Source organism: Polypterus senegalus, chromosome 1, assembly GCF_016835505.1.
Source record: "Polypterus senegalus isolate Bchr_013 chromosome 1, ASM1683550v1, whole genome shotgun sequence".
In the NCBI taxonomy this organism is placed as follows: domain Eukaryota; kingdom Metazoa; phylum Chordata; class Cladistia; order Polypteriformes; family Polypteridae; genus Polypterus; species Polypterus senegalus.
The window spans coordinates 190,012,826-190,037,665 of NC_053154.1; the positions used below are offsets into that span (position 1 = coordinate 190,012,826).

Sequence of the window (24,840 nt, forward strand, 5' to 3'; positions counted from 1 at the left end):
GTGTGTGTGTCCTGCGGTGGGTTGGCACCCTGCCCAGGATTGGTTCCTGCCTTGTGCCCTGTGTTGGCTGGGATTGGCTCCAGCAACCCCCGTGACCCTGTATTCGGATTCAGCGGGTTGGAAAATGGATGGATGGATATTAGAAATGGCAAGAGTATACCAATACAATTCTACTTATGGGGGTTTTAGGAACCTCCCATAAATTATGCATTGTCATCTTAGTAAAATATCTATGAATTTATATAACTAGGAAAATGGCTCTTACATAAGCAATTAATTAAAACAGAATAATTAAGCTATCAGTCAAGTCGAGGGTGTCCATGTTAGTATCCACCATTAGAAACAATGCAAAAACTAAGTGTGAATACTATTTCAGACAAACTGTAAGTGTTTAAGATGAAAATAGGGGAGCATTCCCAATGTGAACTACCATTCAACTTCTCCTGCCTTAAGTGTCACGGTGCAGTGACAACTAGAGCTTAATGTGTTGTCAAAGAATTGAGACCTCTGGCAGATGTGCTTTATATAGTCAAGAACAAAAATACAGTGGGGAACAATGAGAAGGAGCTAAAAACACTGGGTTAAATGAAGGCAAGTTCAAAGAGATAAGGTATTCCTATTTTGAAGTGGCATGCTTGTGGTATAGCGGGTCCACGGCTTAGAACAAAGGTCATTTTTAAATAAATAATCGCTGCACATGCAGCTTATAGAGGGATCATGGTAGCGTGCCCAGAGTGGTTCTCAGACGCGACATGCTGCGGCCATTTCCTCGCTTATGTGCACAGGTGAGAAATTGTCCACATTCGCAACTGATGCTGGGAGCTGCTAATTGCCACACCTGTGCCTTGTCCCCATTATATATACAAACCGGATTCCAAAAAAGTTGGGACACTATACAAATCGTGAATAAAAACTGAATGCAATGATGTGGAGGTGCCAACTTCTAATATTTTATTCAGAATAGAACATAAATCATGGAACAAAAGTTTAAACTGAGAAAATGTTTCATTTTAAGGGAAAAATATGTTGATTCAGAATTTCATGGTGTCAACAAATCCCAAAAAAGTTGGGACAAGGCCATTTTCACCACTGTGTGGCATCTCCCCTTCTTCTTACAACACTCAACAGACGTCTGGGGACCGAGGAGACCAGTTTCTCAAGTTTAGAAATAGGAATGCTCTCCCATTCTTGTCTAATACAGGCCTCTAACTGTTCAACCGTCTTGGGCCTTCTTTGTCGCACCTTCCTCTTTATGATGCGCCAAATGCTCTCTATAGGTGAAAGATCTGGACTGCAGACTGGCCATTTCAGTACCCGGATCCTTCTCCTACGCAGCCATGATGTTGTGACTGATGCAAAATGTGGTTTGGCATTATCTTGTTGAAAAATGCAGGGTCTTCCCTGAAAGAGATGACGTCTGGATGGGAGCATATGTTGTTCTAGAACCTGAATATATTTTTCTGCATTGATGGTGCCTTTCCAGACATGCAAGCTGCCCATGCCACACGCACTCATGCAACCCCATACCATCAGAGATGCAGGCTTCTGAACTGAGCGTTGATAACAACTTGGGTTGTCCTTGTCCTCTTTGGTCCGGATGACATGGCGTCCCAGATTTCCAAAAAGAACTTCGAATCGTGACTCGTCTGACCACAGAACAGTCTTCCATTTTGCCACACTCCATTTTAAATGATCCCTGGCCCAGTGACAACGCCTGAGCTTGTGGATCTTGCTTAGAAATGGCTTCTTCTTTGCACTGTACAGTTTCAGCTGGCAATGGCGGATGGCACGGTGGATTGTGTTCACTGACAATGGTTTCTGGAAGTATTCCTGAGCCCATTCTGTGATTTCCTTTACAGTAGCATTCCTGTTTGCGGTGCAGTGTCGTTTAAGGGCCCGGAGATCACGGCATCCAGTATGGTTTTATGGCCTTGACCCTTACTCACAAAGATTGTTCCAGATTCTCTGAATCTTCGGATGATGTTATGCACAGTTGATGATGATAGATGCAAAGTCTGCAATTTTTCGCTGGGTAACACCTTTCTGATATTGCTCTGCTATCTTTCTGCGCAACATTGTGGGAATTGGTGATCCTCTACCCATCTTGGCTTCTGAGAGACACTGCCACTCTGAGAAGCTCTTTTTATACCCAATCATGTTGCCAACTGACCTAATTAGTGTTTATTGGTCTTCCAGCTCTTCGTTAGGCTCAAATTTACTTTTTCCAGCCTCTTATTGCTACTTGTCCCAACTTTTTTGGGATTTGTTGACACCGTGAAATTTTGAATCAACATATTTTTCCTTTAAAATGATACATTTACTCGGATTAAACGTTTGATCTGTCATCTACGTTCTATTACAAATAAAATATTGACATTTGCCATCTCCACATCATTGCATTCAGTTTTTATTCACAATTTGTTTAGTGTCCCAACTTTTTTGGAATCCAGTTTGTATTAATAGTAGAAGCATGAGTGCAGAGGGGGGAGATTAAAAAAATGAGAAAGAGAATGGAGGTTAGGGAAAGAAGAACGCTGGAAGCTGAGAGCTGGTGTGGGAGCGAGCGAGTGAGAGTAGGCTCACAGTATTATCAACAGGCAGCTGGGAGAAGAGCCCCTTAGTGGAGTGTTTGGCTGGCACTTGGGGGCAGGAAGTAGTGGTCGCTCCTGCTGAGCACTTATGAGGAGCAGGAGTGATTGGAAGGTGGTTAGCTCACAGTATAAGGCCAAGGAAGGCAGTGGGAGTCGGAGGCTTTGAAGGATGAAGCCCCATCATGAGCACACTGGTTGCTGGGGAACCCAAGTCTCCGTATGGATCAGCCAAATGAAGCCAGGGATCAAGAAGCTACCAGACCAGCAGAAGTAGGAAAAGGTCAGCTGCCGGTAGGGCGACTCCCCTAGTGCATAGCTCGGAGGGGAGAAGCAGGAGAGCCATCAGCAGAAGAAGGCACCAGGTCTTGCTTTTAAAGGACTGCTTCCAGCTATTGTTTTAACCTCGCTTTTAATGGAAATATTTATTGTATTTTAACCTCCACTGATTCACCCTGCTTTTAATAGATTATTTATTTATAGACTTTTAGAAGCACTGCACTGCTTTGGACACTGATTTAGTTTTGTTGTTCTTAATAGAAGCACTTTGTACCTTCTCCTTGCTTCATTGTGATGTCTTCATTGTCCGGTTAATCTGGTGACATTACCAACGGTGTTGGGTTCAATGGCTGCCAAAAGTGAAGTGGGAGCGTGAAGCAGAACCCACATTGTCACAATGCTAACCATGCAAATCACCCCCATATCTGTCTGGGTACAGATTGCTGTGACAGTTGTTAGGCTTTAGTAGAAGGCTTTAAATAGGTTTATATATCACACACTATTGTTTTGGGTGCACTTAAAAAGAAATTACATTTAAAATGTATTCCCTCATATGGCTATGAAAGCAAATGCTACAGTAAATCTTAGATATTCTTTCAAAGACTATACTGCCACAAGACAGTTTGGAGTTAAGGGTTTAAGACATGGAATTTTCAGTGTATTTTAAATATTGACTGCAAACTAAGAAATACACACCTGGAAGCGTACTGAGACTACTGCCCCACAGATCTCCTCTCCTACCATGAACTGCTCTCCCAGCATTGCTAGGATCAGGTTTTCCCAGCATCGTGAGGCTAGACCCTTCCTTAGGCGGATTATCCATTTCCCACCATTCTTATTAGCGTCATCCTAAAATAAGATATTTCAGGATAAGATTACACATATTCTCCAGTGTTCCCAGTTCACAAATACTGACAAAAGAAACAGAAAAATAAAAAAAATATTTGACAAAGTAAAAGTGTTTTTAAATGAATAGAACAACCCCAATGACTGTCTCATCTTTTTATAGTTAGAATGGTCTGTTTAAATTTCTAAGTTAGTCTGAAATTGATGATTTTCAAGGAGTAACCAGAAAAGAGATATTCATTATTTACTTCTTGCTCAACTGCTACTTAGAACACACAGTATTTTTTTTATACTTTGCTTGATATACCTGTTTCCATTTTTTAGTAAAAGGTGTTCACTTTCTTTGAAGAGATATTGACTTACAAATTTCAGTCCACAAACTGTGGGAGGTAATTTCACTCTAGCAACCACCCAAGAATTAAACTTCTTGAACTTGGTCATATTCTGACAAACTTCAAACTTGAAACAGCACAGCTCTACGTGCACAAGGTCCAGTTCAAAATTAGACAAATTATGGATCGTACAGTGAAATATAAGCTTCTGGCCACTGAAATCAGAGTTTATGTAACATTCCCATCAAAGCATTTTTTACTTCTGTGACATTTTTGCTAACTTACAAAATATGTTTACATATTTTGCATGGATACTCTTTCCAAATAGCTAACAGCTAAGGCGGATGAGGGCACCTACCTCCCACATTGGCTTTATCCCTTCCTTGAAGAGATGGAAATCGCTGTGACCTGTCAAGTCCCCAGGTCGAACCATGTGACTGTAGAACCTCCAGAACTGTTCAACCTGGAGCCGCAGAATACACAGTAAACCATCTGAGCTACAGAAAGGTGCAGAGTCTGGGAGGGGATTAACACACCGTATTTTGCCTTAAATGGCAAAATAAGTACATAACTTCAACAACTTGTCCGGCTAAACAGAATCAGCATTGCAGAACAGCGCTTTGGGGCAAAACAAAAGGAAAAAAAAAACTGGGGTTGACTGGTTTAGACCCTTTGTTGTAATACATGGTTCACATGGAGATTCATAAATGAATCTCAAACTATACCCACCTTTTAGAGGCTAAAGGAGACAGTACACCCACACTATCACCCTAAACATTTAGTTGCCAGTTTATCATGATGTTTATCACATTAAAAAGGAAGTAACTCAAATCTATACAATACATAGCACTATTCAGAGTCTCTCACCACAAACCTATTTACAAGAGCACAACAACTTAACTTTGCAGCCATATAGACAAATTATTTTAGTTTAGCTTGTAAAGTTTACTTTTAATTGGCACTTTTCTTAATATTTCATGTACTGTTAAGAGGCCCCAGACAAAATTAAAGCAGTTACTTCTCTGTTCATTTTTTTCTGTATGACTTGAAACAATTGCATCCTAAACATGGCACAAACAGGAAAAGACAAGTCTGGTAAAGAAACAAAGAAGAGCAAAACATTTAGTCACTCACAGAGGCAAAGGTTCCGATTTGTTTGATATTCTGTTCGTAACTCTGGGAGCTGGTGGGCCGGCCAGGGGTTCTCCTTGAGTACCAGAATGTATAATTATACTGTAGTGGGTGTTCACCTGCTCCTGGTACAACTGTCTAATGAGAAAACAGAGACAATTCCATTTTAAATAAGCTTAAGCTATAATTAATGTAACTAATTAAACTAAACATTAAACTACAATTCATTAATAAATTTCACATGTAGCTGATAGAAACATCTTTTTCTGTGTTCCTCATCCTTGATGAAATGCAGAACACTAAAGTTAGTTTACAAGTGTATTTCTGCATGTATCCAAATATATATCTTTAATTTATGAGTTTTTGGGGCGGGAGTGCCTAGATTTCACTATGAGTGTGTAGAACCAGCGTTATATTTTACAGCTTATTTCTTTACTGCGTTGCATTATGGCAAAATAAGTAGTGTTTCTAGTGGACTGGGTATAGGTCTCACATCTAGTTTTTATCAATGTGGAGTTATGTGGTCTTTCCTCCAAGTACTCTGATAGGGAAACCTCTATCACAAATACAAAGAGGAAACCAATGTCTGGAAAGTTAAAATTCCCCATGACCACTATATCCACTTTATTACATATATCTCTTATTAACAGAATAATATGATATTGCCTGAAATATTGCAATCAAGCAGCCTATAGCCAAAATTGTAGACTGTAAACTCCAATCAGCATATCTCTGGATTACTTCCTTAACATCTTAATTCACAATGATTCTGCCAAGTTCACTTCTTCGGTGTTGAGTTTGTGGGCCTGAAAATTATGTTTGAGATAAAGTGCCACAACTTCTTGTTTCTTTCCACCATGAAGATGAAGCTAAAATATACAACCAAGACCCTTTTGGAATCTGAGTCTTAACTACTTAAAATAAGATGAGGCAGCAGCTTTACTTTCAATATTTAACCAAACCTGTAAATCAAGATTCCCTTCTGCATACTTACTCAACATGTGATGTCAGAAGCTGTCAAAAATTCCACATAAATGAAAGGCAAAAGTACATATATATCAAAGTATTTTGACATTTCATAATGTACCTTTAATGAATATATTAAAAGCTGATAATTGTAGACTTGATTATTATATTCTTTACAAAAGAAGGCACCTAAGATCCATGTCTGCTGCTCAATGAAACTTGACAGAAATGAAGAACAATTTAAAGATATTAAGGCAGCTGGGAAATTGTCATTATTCAGATCTTTAATTTAAAATTCAAGTATGTTTTATTTACCATACACTGCGCTCCACTACATATGTAAAATCATTATTATTTTACTATGGTACTTTAATGTACTCAATTGTTACAAGTGGAGTTTTTTTCCTTTTGATGACCAAAGGTTTCACATTCCATCAGTCATTTTTTCCCAGAAATGAATTCTTTTTTGGGTAGAAATTAAACCTAATATAAACATGATTTGGATTATTAAAAAAGAAAAAATCATTTTTGTAGATATAGACTGCAACGTACATTAAAGCTGAGTTGATCAAGAAGAAATTAAAATTCCTCAAAATAACATCTACCTTTGAAATACATAAATCACTACATGAAAATGTTACAGTGCAAATGGTAATAAAACTCACCTTTCTTTTACCATTCTGATTTTTTGCATCTTCACTTTTTTCCTTCTCACACTCTTTCTGTGTGTTGGCTTCCTCATTCTGATCGTGGTCTCCACTGTCATCGTCTTTGAGGCTAAAGATATTACAATACTTTATTAACAGTGGCTTCCAGAAAATATAATCCTATTCACCCAAAATATGAAATGCAAAAAGCCACTAACAACATCAGAATGGCATATTTTAGAAAAATAAAGCTCTTACACAAAATAAAATAATTTACTTCCTCAGAAACAAACTACCAGTATGCCTCTTTTCCCATGCTCTTGGTACAGTAACAAAAATAGTATTATAATAAGACATTAAGTGACAAAAGCAAAAATAAATATTTCAGCACCATGGCAGTAATAGCCATTATGTACACTAGTGATGTCCTGGCCACATTTTAAAATCAATTTAATGATATCTTGATTATAAAAGGTATCAATTTTTATTTTGGGTGACCCCAAATGTTTCAACAGCAGTGAATGGTTACTGTAAAGATAAATGGAGAGTCACCAGTAAAATTAGATAGATAGATAGATAGATAGATAGATAGATAGATAGATAGATAGATAGATAGATAGATACTTTATTAATCCCAAGGGGAAATTCATATAATCCAGCAGCATCATACTGATACAAAAAACAAAAAAAACCAATATTAAATTAAAGAGTAATAAAAATGCAGGTAAAAACAGACAATAACTTTGAATAATGTTAGCATTATTCAGAAAGAATTAAAGAGTCGCATAGTGTAGGGGAGGAACGATCTCCTCAGTCTGTCAGTGGAGCAAGACAGTGACAAAAGTCTGTCACTGAAGCTACTCTTCTGCCAGGAGATTACACTGTTAAGTGGATGCAGTGAATTCTTCCTGATTGACAGGAGTTTGCTTAGTGCCTGTCGCTCTTCTACAGATGTTAAACTGTCCAGCTTTATTCCTACAATAGAGCCTGCGTTCTTAACAAGTTTGTCCAGGCGTGAGACATCCTTCTTCTTTATGCTGCCTCCCCAGCACACCACTGCATAGAAGAGGGCACTCGCCACAACCGTTTGGTAGAACATCTGCAGCATCTTATTGCAGATGTTGAAGGACGCCAACCTAATAAGAAAGTATAGTCGGCTCTGACCTTTCTTACAAAGAGCATCAGTATTGGCAGTCCAGTCCAATTTGCCACCCAGCTGCACTCCTAGGTAACTAATCTGAATTCATACTGTCTATTAATTTCACCCAACGGCAGAAGATAACTATTACAGTGGCATGCAAAAGTTTGGGCATCCCTGCTTAAAATGTTTGTTACTGCAAATAGTTAAGTGAAGAGAAGATGAACTGATCACCAAGAGGCATAATGTTAAACATTACACATTCCATAAATATTTTAAGCAAGATTACACTTTTATTTCTATTATTCTCAGGTACATAATAACAAAAAAAATGAAAAGGGCCTTAAGCAAAAGTTTGGGCACCCGACATGGTCAGTACTTAGTAACACCCCCTATGGCAAGTATCACCACTTGTAAATGCTTTTTGTAGCCAGTTAAATCTTTACATTCTTACCGGGGGTATTTTCGCCCGTTCATCATTGCAAAAGGCTTTTAAGTCTGCAAGATTCTTGGGCCGTTTCGCATGCACTACTTTTTTGAGATCTATCCACAGATTTTTAATGATGTTTAGGTCAGTTGGCCAAGTGCTCATGCTAACAGAAAACCTAGTGTAAAAGGAGGATTTGATGCTGCCAATAAGCCCAAAATCTACATTTGCTACATAATCATGCCTGAAACCATGCCAAAGGTAATTCTGTAAAAAAACGAATTAAAGGACTTATTGGATAAGCACCAGGTTACAAACTGTATCAAAAGCATCTGATGGATCGAACAGTACAAAAAGAGAAAATTTAATACTGTCCACAGCAGTAAGAATTTCACAATCAACCTTCAAAAGGAAGTCACTGTACTATGTTTTGCCTTGAAAGAGAACTAATAAGGTTCTAATAACTGTTGCTTTTCCATATAAGAAATTAATTATAAAGCAACAACAGGGGGTGGAAATCAAATTTGTTTCTACTTGTCCATGGACAAGTAAACTTATTAAATCCACTTGTCCGCCAGTTAAATTCACTTGCCCATAAACAAATAACAAAAGTGAAAAATAGTTTATTTTTTCTGATCTCTTTTATTGATGCCAAAACTGCTTTCCATTTTAAAACTGAAAAAGTTCTTTCAGGGAGTAGTATTTTGCCACCTTGCTCTAGAACATTATATAAAAGATTCCCTTATTTTAACTGGCTAATAAACATTGCCTTCATTATAGTTACACTAGTTCTTTTTTCATATATTACAGTTACATAACAGAACACTGTCCTGATTCATTTTCTGCCATGTTCTTCAGCTTTTGTCTTGCAACATATTCACCCCCAAGAATCATTATTATCTCAGACAGCATGGGCTGAATGCTGTTCATTTCTGCTTGAGCTGAACTGCATGGTTCCTGGACTGATGGTCCTGCAGAAGTGGATGCTGATGACTTTTCAGGTTTTTTATGAGTGATGTGCCTGTTGCCACATCAGCCAGAATTCCACAGCTGGTCATGGGTCAAACTCTTCTAAAGAAGCAATATAGAACAGCCTAGCATAACGTTCAACCTCTGAGCGTTCAGCTTTAGAAAACGCTTTTTCAATTGAACCAACTTTTTTCTTACTTTTAGACTCATGTCTCTATCTGACGTACTAAACCCCCAGTTCCTATCCTTTTCTTTCTGCACATAACCAATCACCACGATAAGCGTATTTGTGAAATTAAAACTAGTTATAAGCTTAGACCTCTGAATGGATGACATAATTAAACATGTATAACAAAAATTTTTTTTAAAGTTCTGAAAACTCGGAGGTCTAGGTTTATAACTAGTTTTAATTTCACAAAGACGTTTATCGTGTGGTGATTGGTTATATGGAGAAAGACAAAGGATAGGAACTGGGGGTTTAGTTTGTAAGATAGACAAAGCAAACATGCAATAAAGAAAGCCTGCTCAGAAAAACATCCATTGAATTCTGTGTTGGTGTCTCCGACCTCCATCCAGATCACGAACCCAACATTTACACAATATTTCAGTTAAACCTGTGCGATACCCATTCAAATATCCAGTTTTTTGGAGCCTCGTCACACCTGCCATAAACTTCTCTACACTGAACGTAGACCTGAGGACCCCTTAATACAAGGGAGCAGCACTCCAGCCATGCCACCGTGCCCCCCGCCACCCATGTCTAATACATGCTTTAATGCATTTCATCGTGAAAAAGATAACGTATTTATCTTAGTATTCTGAATGTTCATTGAGCAGGAATATCATGAAGTCAATGTGTGGCGATTGCTGCCGGTGCTTCCTCAGTGCAAGAGGAAGTCAGTTTAAGAAGTGTGCAGAGATTAACAACTGGGTCAGGGAACACGTAATATAAAGCATTTAATGTGCTACATTAATTTATGACGGGGTTTGAGAAAATCTAGTAAATGAAACATTCATTTTAAGATGAAATTTAGTTTGCGACATTCTACTGATAAAATAAACTACGAGAATAAAGTGGAAATGTCGACTTTAATCTCGACATTTACATTTTTTTTGTCTTCACTGTGTCTGTATTTTTCTCACCGTGGCCTTAATACACTCCCGTAGGTTTTTCAGGGCCAGTTGTCCCAGTTTTAATCAAGCAATGATTCATTTCTCATCCGCAATGCTACTTGTTTCAGTTTCAGCAACATGCATATAGCGAGAACAAGGTGCTCACAGCAGTGCATTATGGGTTATGCAGGTAATTCCTAATGTCGTATTTGAAATTCTGCAAGATGGTACATTTCCAACGAAGTAAATATTACCGATGTTGTCAGGAAAAAATAATCACGTCTAAGTGAAGATTTTTATTGATATTTCATAAAATTTGGAAACCAATAAAATGTTTTCTTCTTTATTTTTAATAAACTGACAGCGCAAAACCAACTTGTTTTATATGAAAAATTTTCTAATCAAAAACGATCTATAGACAGCTCATCAAAATTGATGTCACGCAATAAATTTCTTAACTCCTCAATATATCACAACCTACGCGAAATCGCAAATTTTAGGAAAGATTAACTGCTGTGAGGGATTGCCGGCCGTGTATCCCAGCCAACACCCCCAAACTGCCAGATGGAGCCATCTCTGCAACATGAAAGGGCCCCGAATTCCAGCAGGGCATCATGGAACTTGGAGTTTTTCACCACAGCCTTGCTGGATACCATGGGGGCCACTGGAGGACACTGCAGGAAGGCCCAGGGACTTATACTTTCCTTATAGCCCGGAAGTAATTCACGACTGCGGAAATAGAAGGAATGATATACTTCCGGGCTGAAGAAAAAGAGAATTACCCAACCCGGAAGTGTTGGATAATCACATGGACTGAGGGCTCAAACACTTCCGGGTCAAGGAATATAAAGGACTGTGGGAAATCCCAGACGGAGGAACTGAGTTGGGAGGCAGGGTGGCTAAGCGTCTGGGAGTTTGGAGGATTGGTTATTGTGTATTTGTTTATTGAGAATTGTGGAGAAGAGCGTGTTTTGTGCACTTTATTATTATAATAAATAATTGTTTGGACTTTTTATCTGGTGTCTGAGGGTACAAGGGTGCGAGGAAACCCTTATCTGTCACACTGCCTAACAAGCTTTATGTGGAGAAAACAATTGCTTCGTAGGTGAAATTACACCGCATTTTTATGTGGAAAAAATGAATTTTATCAATAACTAGCAAAATACCCGCGCTTCGCAGCGGAGAAGTAGTGTGTTAAAGAAGCAATGAAAAGAAAAGGAAACATTTTGAAAATAACATAACCTGATTGTCAATGTAATTGTTTTGTCACTGTTGTGAGTGATGACTGTTGTTGTCATAAACATATACATATACATACATATCTATACATATATATATATATACATATATATATACACATATATATACACACATATACATACATACACACACATATATACACACAAATACATATATATATATATATATATATATACATACATATCTACATATATACACACACAGCTATTTCAGTATCAGTGCAATACGCTGTTTGTTAAAACGGTTGACTCCGCCTTACGTGCAATAACAAATCAAATCATTCAGTTGTCTTTGCTCATATGTCATTTTAGAGCTGGACGCCTGGCATCTTTTTGGCCACAAGTTCGTTTCTGTTTGGTGTGAGGTTCTGTGTTGTGGAGATTCTCAGGATGGATTGCAGGTGCTCATCAGTGAGGCGACTCCTGTGTGCTGTTTTGTTAGTCTTTATCACTGAGAAGAGCTTCTCACACAGATATGTGCTACCAAACATGCACAAGGTTCGAGCCGCATGTAGACTGACTTTTTTTGTTCTTCAAAGTCACCAAAGCGCCGTGCAAACTCAGTGCGCAATAACTCTAGCTTCGCAATAACTTGCAGCATCATAAGGTAGACTTGATTAACGCGGTAAGTGTTCGGCAAGGCAGCTGAAGCGCTGCATTATGGGATCTGTAGTTTATTGTGTTACCAGCGCTTCATATACCCGGCTTTAATAACAATAATACAGTATATAAAATGATCTCGGGCGAATATAATTACACGCCGGGCCGGATGTGGCCCGCGGCCCTTGAGTTTGACACATATGGACTAAATAGAACTTGAAAAGATATATTTTTTCAAATGTGATCGCGCAATTCAGATAGAGTTGACGCGCACTACAGCCTGCATGCCTCAATGAGTCATCCTCCCTCGCTCTTACTTTTTACCGCTCATCTAATGAATACACTGAGTATGGCTTTACCAAAACAATCATTGATGGCGAATAAAGTATCCATTATTCGAGTATGTAGGCGGGATATATATATATATACATATATATATACCCGCGTGCAGCGAGAAGTAGTGTGTTAAAAAGGTAGAAAAAGAAAAGGGAACATTTTAAAAATAACGTAACATGACTGTCAATATACAGTATTTGTTTTGTGAGTGTTACTGAGTGTTGCTGTCATCAAGGATTTGATTATCATTATTTCTTTCAATCAGGTTCGTATTTGTAGGATGTGTTGTGTTCAAGTTACATTCCGTGTTTGTCAATCGCTGTAAAGATGACAGGTTTCATTCATCGATTCGTTTCTTACTGCATCAATAAACAGCTCGTCTTCTTCTTTATCTGAGACCTGACACACTGCATGCACGGGTTTTTTTTACACTGTCTTCCTTTAGCGGGACATTGACTTTTTCCACCGTGTGCTTTGTTTCCACAGTAGCTGCATTTATGAATATGCTTATCAGACGCTTCATATTTTTTGCTGCCTTTTCAATTGTGTAATTCGGTTTTTGTTCAGCGCTCTTTGGAACTGTTGCTTTTTATCTGTGCACTCGCGTCAGTTCACGTGAGCCACTCGGTGTACTTGCATCGAAGGTTCCCAGCTGTGCTGGTGCCATCTCTTGCTATGTCCATAGCTTTATTTAATGTTACCTTAGTCCTGGCACTTAAAACTTTCTCTCGCAGTTTCGCTGAGTTTGTGTCAAACACCACCCAGACCATCTCATCTTCCTCTTCATAAGCACAGTCCTTCACCCGTGAATATTTACCCGTGGCAGTTTGCTATTGGATTGCCGCTGACGGACGGCCTTATATGGGCAGGCACTAAATTACAAATGCCAGCGGCAGCCTGTCTATGAACTTAATTTAAAGTGTAGGTTTACATCATGCTTTGTTTCCGAAGTAGCAGAACTCATGAATATGGTTGTATATGTCACTCGCTCGCTTCTTATTGTTTCGCTGCCTTCTCAATTATATAATGCATGTTTTCTTGAGCGCTTTTTTGAGGTCTTCCTGGTTTTCTATGTACTGCGTGATTACGTGGGAGGCGTGATGATGTCACACGAAACTCCGCCCCACGGCGTTGAAGCTCATCTCCATTACAGTAAATGGAGAAAAACTGCTTCCAGTTATGACCATTACGCGTAGAATTTCGATATAAAACCTGCCCAACTTTTGTAAGGAAGCTGTAAGGAATGAACCTGCCAAATTTCAGCCTTCCACCCACATCATTAGTGATGAGTCAGTGAGTGAGTGAGTGAGTGAGTGAGTGAGTGAGTGAGTGAGTGAGTGAGGGCTTTGCCTTTTATTAGTATAGATATTTAAAAGTTATCGATTATAATGAAAAATCATCAAATTACATCGTAATGTTGGCATGAAAAAAATGACCGCATCTCCAAGCGTGTAAATAGTAGGGTAAAATACTTATGTAAGACCACAAGAGTGATTCCCCTTTGAAAAATCAGCCGTCATTTTGTAAACAATATTGAATAACAATTTGAGACATGAAGAACATGCCTAAGTAGACTGTTTCCGCATGAAGTACATACCCAAATGTTTAAAATTTGAAAGTAGTGGTAAAAATGTGCCCTGCACAGCACATATAATTCTTTTTTCTCCAGAAAATTGCACTTGTCTGCAGACAATTGAAACCAGAAAAGCACGCTTGTCCAACGGTCAATTTACCCGTGTCGGACGTTGGATTTCCACACCCCTGAACAATACACTGTATCACTTTAGTCAAAAACAGAACATAGGATATTAATTAGCAGTCAAATGCCTGTAATTAGCAAACTTGTCAATGAAAATTTTGCCTTTTAATTAAAAGATAATTTCAGTATTTTTCAAGTCAAAGTTATTTCTTCAAAATCATGGTATATAGTCACTGCCTAAATGAAATTGCTTTTTAAAGTGAAGCATCTATATATATAATTCACTAAGGCAAGACACCCATGGAAAGCAAGACACCCATGGAAAGCACGCCGGAAGGGCGTGGATTCATTAACCCGCCGACAAGTAAGATATCTATGGCGCATGCAGGGAGGAGCCACGCCCACCAACTCCAAGACCATTGGATACGACGACAACTCGCAGAACCACGCCCACCAACTCGGGCACGACGACACAGAAAGAACGGCGTCATTTATATTCGTCTGTCGTAGAGGCCACATGTACCTCCCAGCCACCTTGATTGTTCATAGAGGCATGTTTCCACGGAGGTGAGTCACCATACGCAGCGTGTAAGACAGTTTGCGAGAGGTATCCCATGGGATCCTTAAAACAATCCTTTACAACTGAGGTTAAAACACAATGAAGTAAGCAGTCTTAAAAAACGAGTTTTCGGTTACAACGCACGACCGCATGCACCATAGCAAACTATTTTACACGCTACATACAGCAATTCGCATTCGCGACAAACATGCGTCTTCTTCACTCACGGACAATTATATGTTACTCTCTCCAGAGTTCCATCTTTTCATTCACTTTCTGTTGTATCCTCAATCCCTCCCTTTTTAGACAACTGTGTCTTTCCAGAAGTGTTCAACCATCAATAAATAATTATGCGCGTTTGTTATGCCGCTGGTTCACTATTGTGTTGTATTTTGCTCTCTTCAGAGTTCCATCTTTTCATTCACTTACTGTTATATTCTCACACCAACCCGTTTTAGACAACCGTGTCTTTACAGAAGTGTTTAGCATTCAATAAATAATTATGCATGACATTGAGCGTGTGTCTGCCCGGTGCAGAGAGGCGTGGGTACGCCGTTGAACCCCATTCGGGCTGCAAACCGTGGAATTCCCACTAAGTGCGACTCATACGCTCCCACTGGTTGCGTCCCTACCCTTTGTGCACACCCCCCTCCCACCTCGCTACAACTGTGGTCGGGTGTCTTGGTGGATTATATATAGAAAAGCAGCCAACGACTCAAGTGACGAGTTGGAGGTGGGCACATGAGCGGGCAGTACATACTGAACGAGAATTCAGCAGACTAGCATGACGGAGGGAGCTGAATGGACGTCCTTCTCCTCTCCTTCCGTTCCACACTCCGCGCCGTACACCCCCATCCCTCTGTCTGGCAAGAGAAGTCCGCCAGTTTTCAGTCATGGATGATTGTGTGTTGGTTCGTTCCGTGCATTGTTACAATGTTGCTTTTCTTGCTGATTTATTACATTACTGATTTTTCAAATGTTCATTTTCTCCCTGTGCTTAAAAATCATTAAGAAACCGGCCTGATTATGCGGTGTATGGTACGCAGCGGGTTGGCTAGTATATTATCATTTTTTAAAGTAGCCTGCTCTTGAATTTTATAATGGAGCTAATAGGAGTCCCAGAGTGAAAAAAGCATTAAAACTTAATATACATGAATTTTTCAAGCCAAAAATATTATTAATTTACATGTTGTGATTGTATACTGTACAATTTGTGAATTTCCCCTTGGGATTAATAAAGTATCTATCTATCTGTCTATCTATCTATCTATTTCAAAACAGACATCCATTTCATTTTAAGAAGGTAAGCAAAACATGTTTGTGAGATTCAGCCACTTTAAAATAACGACTAGCTGTGCTTTTTACATCAATGGTTGTCTTCCTCCACTGCAGCCTTTTAGGTTCAAGAGAGAGGATTCACATTGAAAAGTCACTTTCCAGAGCCATTACTGACATTATTGAATGTTAATGCACAGATGTGAATTGCTGTCTCTGTTCTGTAGCCAACTAGACAATAACTGAAAAAGTTATACTTATGATCATTTAGATTCTTCTAATTTACAGTATGGAAGCTTATTTTGCATTAATATTGCCTGCTGTCACAATAATGATAATGTATGCATTTGCTTCTGTGGTCTAGTGAGTGAAATACTGCAATTACATTGCAAAAACTGAACAGATGTTATAGGTATATATTTAGTTTTAATCAGACTAAATTTTAGTAAGTTTAGTACAGATGTTTCAGCATAGGCAGAGTGGTAATTCAGAGTTGTCATTCCTATTTCATAGCAGCAGGTTTTGCAGAGTTCACAATCTCTGAATTTTCTCAAGTAAAAGTTGGTGTATATCATATGATAATGATGAATTGTGATGAATGTTATTTGTAAACATGGTGTTAATTTTCACTGTTATGCTGTCGATACACAACTATACATACCTGACAAGCCAAATGACCTTTCCCAACTCCTAAATTTAGAGGCATGCCAGTCAGAAATTAAAAAATGGATGGGAGTGAACTTTCTACTCTTAAACACTGATTGGTTGTAAGACCAGCCAAACACTGACAACTATGTGAGAGGCTGAGTGTTGATATTGATTTCTGAAAGTTTGACCATCAAAAATCTTGGGATAGATCTTTGATACTCACCTCACATTCTAGTTTCATATGAAGGCTATTATCAAAACAGTATTTTTTATCTTGGTAACATTGCAAGTATCCAATCTGTTCTATCTCTGCATGATGCTGAAACATTAATACATGCATCTGTTTCTTCTATTTTGGATTACTGTAATGCCTTTTATTCCAGTCTTCCTAGTTGTGCTACTAGACGTTTGCAGCTTGTTCATAATGTTGCAGCTAGAATCTTGATGAAAACAAAAAAAATTGAGAACATAACACCTATTACTAGCTTCTCTTCACTGGTCACCAGTACAAGCAAGATATGATTTTAAAGTTCCTCTTTTAACTTATAAAGCCTTCAATGGACTTGCATCACCATACATAGCTGAGGTAATTGCATCATAAACTCAAGTAAGTCGTCTTTAATGCTCTTTTGGTCATTACCCAAGTTGAGAAAAAATCCATCGGTCACAGAGCATTTGCCTATCATGCATCTATCTTTGGAATGACTTTCCATTATGTGTAAAAAAACTTACCTTTACTCCTTTCACTATAACCTGCCCTAGAATTTAATCAGGTCTATAATCTTTGAAATACTACTTAAAAAAAATATATATGTACTGGCCTCACTGAATCTCCTGTTCAATTATCCAGCAAGCTAAACACCTTCATGCAATAATTCCCGGAACCACGAAGTGATGTTGAGAATGTTTAATTACAAAAATGGTGTGAAACTGTAAATACAAATACAAACAAACACTAATAAGTACTTGTATAAGTAAAATAAAATAAATACAGCAGCATTTATAACTAAGAGCTTAACCGCTGAAACCTTAGTGAATTTACAGATGAAATATAACATTTACTTTGACATTCCCTAACCAAAGTTACTTAAACAAAAGCTATAAAACTAGAACAAATAATAATAAATAATAATACATTTTATTTATATAGCGCCTTTCCCATGCTCAAGGCACTTACAGAACATAAGAAAGAACGGCAGGGTATACAGTATATAGCATAGTACAAAGCAAATTAATAAATAAGAAGATTAAGACAGTAAACTCAGAGAAAGCCTAACAGACAACAGAATTGATGGTCTGCACACACACACACACACAGGTTACATGAGCATCTTGACAGAGAGGTAAACTGAGAGAAGGGGAATGAAGTCAAATAGAGCTAAAAGCCTTCCTGAACAGATGAGTTTTAAGTTGTTTTTTAAAAGAATTCATGGAGTCAGCTGACCTGATTAATTTCGGTAGGTCATTCCAGAGTCTGGGCGCTATACAGCTGAAGGCCCTGTCACCCATGGAGTGAAGATTAGTGTGGGGCACAACAAGATTGCCAGAATCAGAGGACCTTAGTGGACGGGCAGGCACATAGTGATGGAGAAGGTCACTGATGTAGTTTGGCGCGAGGTTATTTAAGGCTTTGTAGGTTATTAGTAGGATTTTATATTCGATTCTGTAAGACACAGGGAGCCAGTGAAGACGGAGCAGGATGGGTGTGATGTGCTCGCTGCTGCTGGTTCGAGTAAGAACTCTTGCAGCTGAGTTTTGAATAAGCTGGAGCTGTGATATAAGATTAGAAGGGCACCTGCCAGCAGCGAGTTACAATAATCTATGCGGATGTGATAAAAGCATGGACAAGTTTCTCAGCATTAGAAAAGGAAAGGAATACATGCATCTGTTTCTTCTATTTTGGATTACTGTAATGCCTTTTATTCCAGTCTTCCTAGTTGTGCTACTAGACGTTTGCAGCTTGTTCATAATGTTGCAGCTAGAATCTTGATGAAAACCAAAAGAATTGAGAACATAACACCTATTACTAGCTTCTCTTCACTGGTCACCAGTACAAGCAAGATATGATTTAATAAAGTTCCTCTTTTTAACTTATAAAGCCTTCAATGGACTTGCATCACCATACATAGCTGAGGTAATTGCATCATAAACTCAAGTAAGTCGTCTTTAATGCTCTTTTGGTCATTACCCAAGTTGAGAAAAAATCCATCGGTCACAGAGCATTTGCCTACCATGCATCTATCTTTGGAATGACTTTCCATTATGTGTAAAAAACTTACCACTTACTCCTTTCACTATAACCTGCCCATAGAATTTAATCAGGTCTATAATCTTTGAAATACTACTTAAAAAAATATATATGTACTGGCCTCACTGAATCTCCTGTTCAATTATCCAGCAAGCTAAACACCTTCATGCAATAATTCCCCTGAACCAGACTGAAAGTGATGTTGAGAATGTTTAATTACAAAAATGGTGTGAAACTGTAAATACAAATACAAACAAACACTAATAAGTACTTGTATAAGTAAAATAAAATAAATGCAGCAGCATTTATAACTAAGAGCTTAACCGCTGAAACCTTAGTGAATTTATTAGATGAAATATAACATTTACTTTGACATTCCCTAACCAAAGTTACTTAAACAAAAGCTATAAAACTAGAAAAATAGATAACTTACAGGGAATGCCTTCACAAGGGCTAGCTAAGCAGGATGGCGAAGGATTGTTTGGTAATAAACACACCAGGCTTACTGCTGCTGCACTCACTTCCTACTTCCTACTTCCTGTCACACTGGCTTCCTGCATCCTGCAGCAGCAGCAGTAGCATTAGGATTTTTATGTTAGGGTTACAAAGTTTTCTAAACAATTAGAATCAGAACACTCCCCGCCTGGTATCTTCAAGATACCATCAACAAACTTGAGCCAAATACTTTAATCTGGTGATAAAAGAAAGACCAGTTCTGAAATGGGCCTGTAAAGGATTTTTGTTATTCCTTGCTGAACCATCTTTATCTCAACCTTCCTTATTAATCCATCTTTGCTGGGAGCAGTCTTCATTATTATTCCCATAGGCCATTCATTCCTCCTGACTTGCTTTTCCTTCAGAAGGACAACATCACCTTCTTTGATGTCAGGTCTTTTATTTTGCCATTTCTGTCGGGTCTGCAGAGTGCTGAGGTACTCCGTTCTCCACCTATTCCAGAATTCCTCAGCAAGGTATTGGACACGCTTCCATTGGTGTCTCAACATCTCACCTGTACCAAAGTTACTCTGAGACAGAAAGGGTGTGCCTATTTTTTGGGTGAGCAGCATGGAAGGTGTTAGGACATTAGGATGTTCAGGATCAGTTGAAACAGGTACCAGGGGACGTGCATTAATTATGGCGATGACCTCAGCCATTAGTGTTGTTAACACTTCATGGGTAAGTCATTACCGACCAGACTGCAATAGCATGGAGTCTAATATGCGTCGTACCACGCCGATCATGCGTTCCCACACTCCTCCCATATGCGATGAATGAGGTGGGTTGAAAACCCAAACACATCCTTGATCTTGTAGGTGCTCCTGCACCTTCCCTTGCCTTGGAGCTTCCATTCCTAATTCTCTGCAGGCACCCACAAAATTTGTACCACAGTCAGAGATCAATTGTTTTGCTGGACCACGCAGTGCAAAGAAACGCCTTAATGCATTAATGAAGCTGGAAGAGCTCATTTCTTCAACAACTTCTATGTGGACTGCTCGAGTACACAGACAAGTGAAGAGTACTGCCCACCTTTTACTGTTTGCATGGCCTCCTCTTGTGCTCTTGTAGATACTTCCCATGGACCAAACAAATCTACACCCACGTATGAGAATGGAGGATCCATTTTGAGCCTTTCAGCTGGCAGATCACACATTTGCTGTTCATGTACTTTCCCTCTAAGCTTCCTGCAAGTCACACACTGATTGAGTATTTTACGTATGCACCGTTTTGCACCAACTAGCCATAGGCCACTCGCTCTGACAGCACCCTCGGTGAAGTGTCTTCCCTGGTGTTGTACCTTTTCGTGGTGATGCCTCACAAGAAGAGATGCAACATGGTGGCTGCCAGGGATGATGAAAGGGTTAGTTTCTTTTGATTCAAGTCCAGACTGATTGAGGCGCCCACCAACCCGGAGGAGGCCGCTGCTGTCAATGATAGGATTCAGCTTGATGAGGGAGCTTTGTGAGGGAAGGTCCGATTTTGCCCTAATGCATCTGAGTTCTTTTAAATATACCTCATGCTGCACACTTCTAATGATTAAGCTTTCAGCTTTACTAATGATCCATCTGAGATGCCTTTCTTACAAATATGCCAGCCAAGACAACCTTCTGCTTGTTTCCGATTCCCAAAGCAGTCAGCAATGTGGCAGAGATGAGCCACAGCCTTGACTAGAGATGTCCATCTAGAGAAACGTTCCCATCGTTTTGAGCTTAAGTGACTCTCAGAGGCATGAGTGGACAGAGAGTTCACTTCAGGTCGGACATCTACATCACTTTCTGGGTTGATGAGGTCGAATTTATTTTGTTCATCTGGAATTTTCTTTAGTGGAAGGCGAAGGAAAGGGGGTCCAGTAATCCATGTTGAACTGGAGAGTTTGGAGGCTGGAATGGAGCGTGATCCATGGTCAGCAGGATTTTGATCCGTTGGCACATAATGCCACTGTTCAGGTTTAGAAGACTGTCGGATTCGTTGCACCCGATTATTTACATAGACACTAAAGCGTCTGGATTGATTGTGAATATAACCCAAAACCACCTTACTGTCTGTATAAAAACTAGTGGAGTTTAGCTGGAGATCTAATTCCTCACCGACGACTTCCGCAATCTCCACAGCTAGCACGCAGCACATAGTTCCAGCCTGGGCACTGTAAGTTCAGGTCGGGGGGCAAGTCTTGCTTTGCCAAGCACAAAGCCCACATCTATTTGCTTGTCATGGCTTAGGACTTTGAGATAAGCCACAGCAGCAATGGCATTAACAGAGGCATCTGAAAAAATGCACAGCTCAACGTGTAGGGCATTAGAAGGTGGAATAGCAGAATATACACGGGGTATTTGAATGCCTCTGAGGCACTGCAGTGAACTCTGCCATTGTACCCATTGTTCATGCATGCTCTCTGGAAGGCTGGTGTCCCAATCACTGCTATGTCTCGAGAGTTCTCTGAGAAGTAAGCGCCCCCGGATAGTCACCGGTGCCAGGAAACCCAGCGGGTCAAAAAGACTATTGACTGTTGAGAGTACTCCTCTGCGGGTATATGGTCTCTCAGTTTCAGGTGCATAAAATGTAAAAATGTCTGACATAATATTCCATCTTACACCAAGACTTCGTTGATCAGGTAGGTCATCCACAAACAAGTCAAGATTTTGTAGATCCTTGGCTCGATCTTCCATTAAGAATGCATCCATCACCTCAGCTTTGTTAGAGGCCACTTTGTGGAGCCTAAGATTTGAAGCTGCTAACATTTCCTGTGTTCTCTTAAGAAGATCAATTGCTTCCTCCACAGTGGGAACAGACTTTAAAGCATCATCCATATAGAAGTCTCTTTGAATAAAGCGGCACACATCACTGCCATACTCTTTTCTCCCTCTTGTGCAACTCGCCTCAGACCATAAATGGCCACAGCAGGTGAGGGACTATTACCAAAAACATGCACCCTCATTCTATGGTCAACAACCCCTTTGTCCAGGTCACTATCCTGATACCATAGGAAGCGCAAGACATCCTTGCAATCTTCTCGCACCAGAAAACAATGAAACATTTGCTGAATGTCAGCAGTAAGTGCTACAGGGTTCTTCCTAAATCTTATAAGGATACCCAACAGGCTATTATTCAAGTCCGGCCCAGAGAGCAGCACATTGTTAAGGGAAACCCTTTCAAATTGAGCACTAGAATCAAAAACCACACGTATTTGGGTGGGCTTTTGAGTGTGGTACACTCCGAAGAAGGGCAAATACCAGTACTCCTTACCTTCTTGAACCGGAGGTGCAAGCTCTGCATGACAGCTATCCAACATCTTTTTCATGAATTCTAAAAATGAGCTTTCATCTCTGGATGTTTGTCAAGGGTGCGGCTTAGAGATCTAAAACGATTCATAGCATATACACGATTATTAGGCAATTGCCTCCGTGGTTTGCTTGAAAAGGAAGTGGGGCCACCCAGCTGTTGCTGGAGTCTTGGAAGAATTCATTCTCCATAGTTTTAAGAAATAAAAGATCTTCCATAGAAAGTGCAAGTTTGTGATCACCTTTTGTTTGGTAGAAAACCGATTGTCCAAGTTTCTCCACACTTGCTTCGGTCAGATGGCTTTCAATTGGAATGCGGCAAAAGAGTTGGTGCTGCTCAGAAGGGATCAACCTCTCTTTAACCATCATATGGCTCTCACATGGGCAAAAGAGACTTGGTCTGCCATTCTCCAGGATATAAGTTTTCATGCTAGTGACCTCTGAAGGCCTGTGTGTACCACCCAGGCACACATCACCAACTATTACCCAGCCCAAGTCCAACTTCTGGGCATATGCAGCATCATGGGGCCCATTGATCTGTTTACGGACTTTATGGACTCTTAACATGTCCCTTCCCAGCAACAGCAGAATTGCTGCTTCTGTATCTAGAGGTGGTATTTCATGGGCTATTGCCTTGAGGTGATGGTGGTTACGAGCAGCTTCGGGAGTAGGAATTTCACCCCTGTTGTCAGGGATCATATCCCATTCTAGGAGTGTGGGCAAAGGAAGACTTACTTTTCCATCTAATGACTCTATGATATAACCTACCGCTCGCCTGCCAGTAGTCTCAGCTATTCCAGAGCAGGTTTTCAATGTATATGCAGCTGAAGGTCCATCTATGTTGAAAATGTCAAAAAAGTCTGGCCGAGCTAGGGACCTGTTGCTTTGGTCATCCAGCATGGCATACATTCTCCTGCTTTTGCTGCGATCGCTTACTGGATAAACATTCACAAGGCATATTTTTGCACAGGATTTCCCACTAAAGCCTTCACCACACACCTCAGTGCATTTGGACGTAATAGCTTCATCTGCTGCTTCTTCGTCTCCCGCCATGATGTGCGAGGGGAGAAGGGGACTTGGAAAGCCAAGGAGCTGGACCTGGATGGAGGGCAGCAGAATGCCTGTCACTCTCACACTCAGAACATTTGACACTTGCTTCACAACATCTGGCAACATGTTTGGTTGATGCGCAGCATTTGAAACAGATGTTATGTGTTTTTAATATTCTTTTCCGTTCATCGAGGGGCATCTCTCTAAAGCCTCTGCACTTTCTCAGGGGGTGAGGTTTGTGATGAACTGGACATTGTCTATCTGGGTCATCATTGGCTGGGGAATTGGAAGAGGGAGTAATATCTGTTTTGTGTACAGACACTGGCTTACGGGCATTACTGTGACTCTCGACGAATCTCTCCCTCTTGTTTGGGTTAACAGTGGAGGAGGGGAGAGTAAAGCTGGGGTCATTACGTGCCTTAGATTCGCCGCGTATAAACTGCAAAAAGAAGGAAAATGGGGGGAAGGCGACCTTGCGTTCTTGCTTATACCGGGAGCCCTGCATCATCCACTTCTCCTGAAGCGCATATGGGAGCTTTTCTACTATTGGGTTAACACCTCTAGCAGTATCCAAGTAGGAAAGCCCTGGTAAAAAAACCATCTCGTTATGCAGCCACAACCTCAGACAGTAAATCACTCAATTCTCTAAGCTTTTGGTGCTCTTTTGCTAGTATTTTTGGAAAATTGTCCAGTTTTGCAAGCAGAGCACTTTCTATGGCTTCTGGTGACCCATAAATCTCCTCCAATCTCTCCCAAATGCACTGCAGCCCAATGGACAAGTTCCGACATTCGCTGACTTGATGCGACGTGCATGTTCTGCAGATTCTGTCCCAAGCCATTTAATCAATAAATCTATCTGTTCTCCTGCTGTAAGGCCCAATGTCTCTATGGCATTAAGGAATGTGAATTTCCAGGCCAAATAATTCTCGGGCCGGTCATCAAACTTATTTAGTC

General features: G+C 39.9%; 1 protein-coding gene across 2 annotated transcripts in view; it reads right to left on the bottom strand.

Annotated features, from left to right (window-relative positions):
• Positions 1-24,840, bottom strand: part of eif4e2 (eukaryotic translation initiation factor 4E family member 2) — an 89,090-nt gene that overhangs the window by 24,856 nt on the left and 39,394 nt on the right. The window contains exons 2-5 of one of the 2 annotated variants that reach the window (XM_039765513.1): positions 6,808-6,919; positions 5,180-5,314; positions 4,404-4,508; positions 3,564-3,716 (exon numbers count right to left, since the gene is read on the bottom strand). In XM_039765513.1, the coding sequence (XP_039621447.1) occupies positions 3,564-3,716; positions 4,404-4,508; positions 5,180-5,314; positions 6,808-6,919 (505 nt within the window). The remainder of the gene's footprint in view (positions 1-3,563; positions 3,717-4,403; positions 4,509-5,179; positions 5,315-6,807; positions 6,920-24,840) is intronic. The other variant, XM_039765521.1, reaches the window with a different exon arrangement.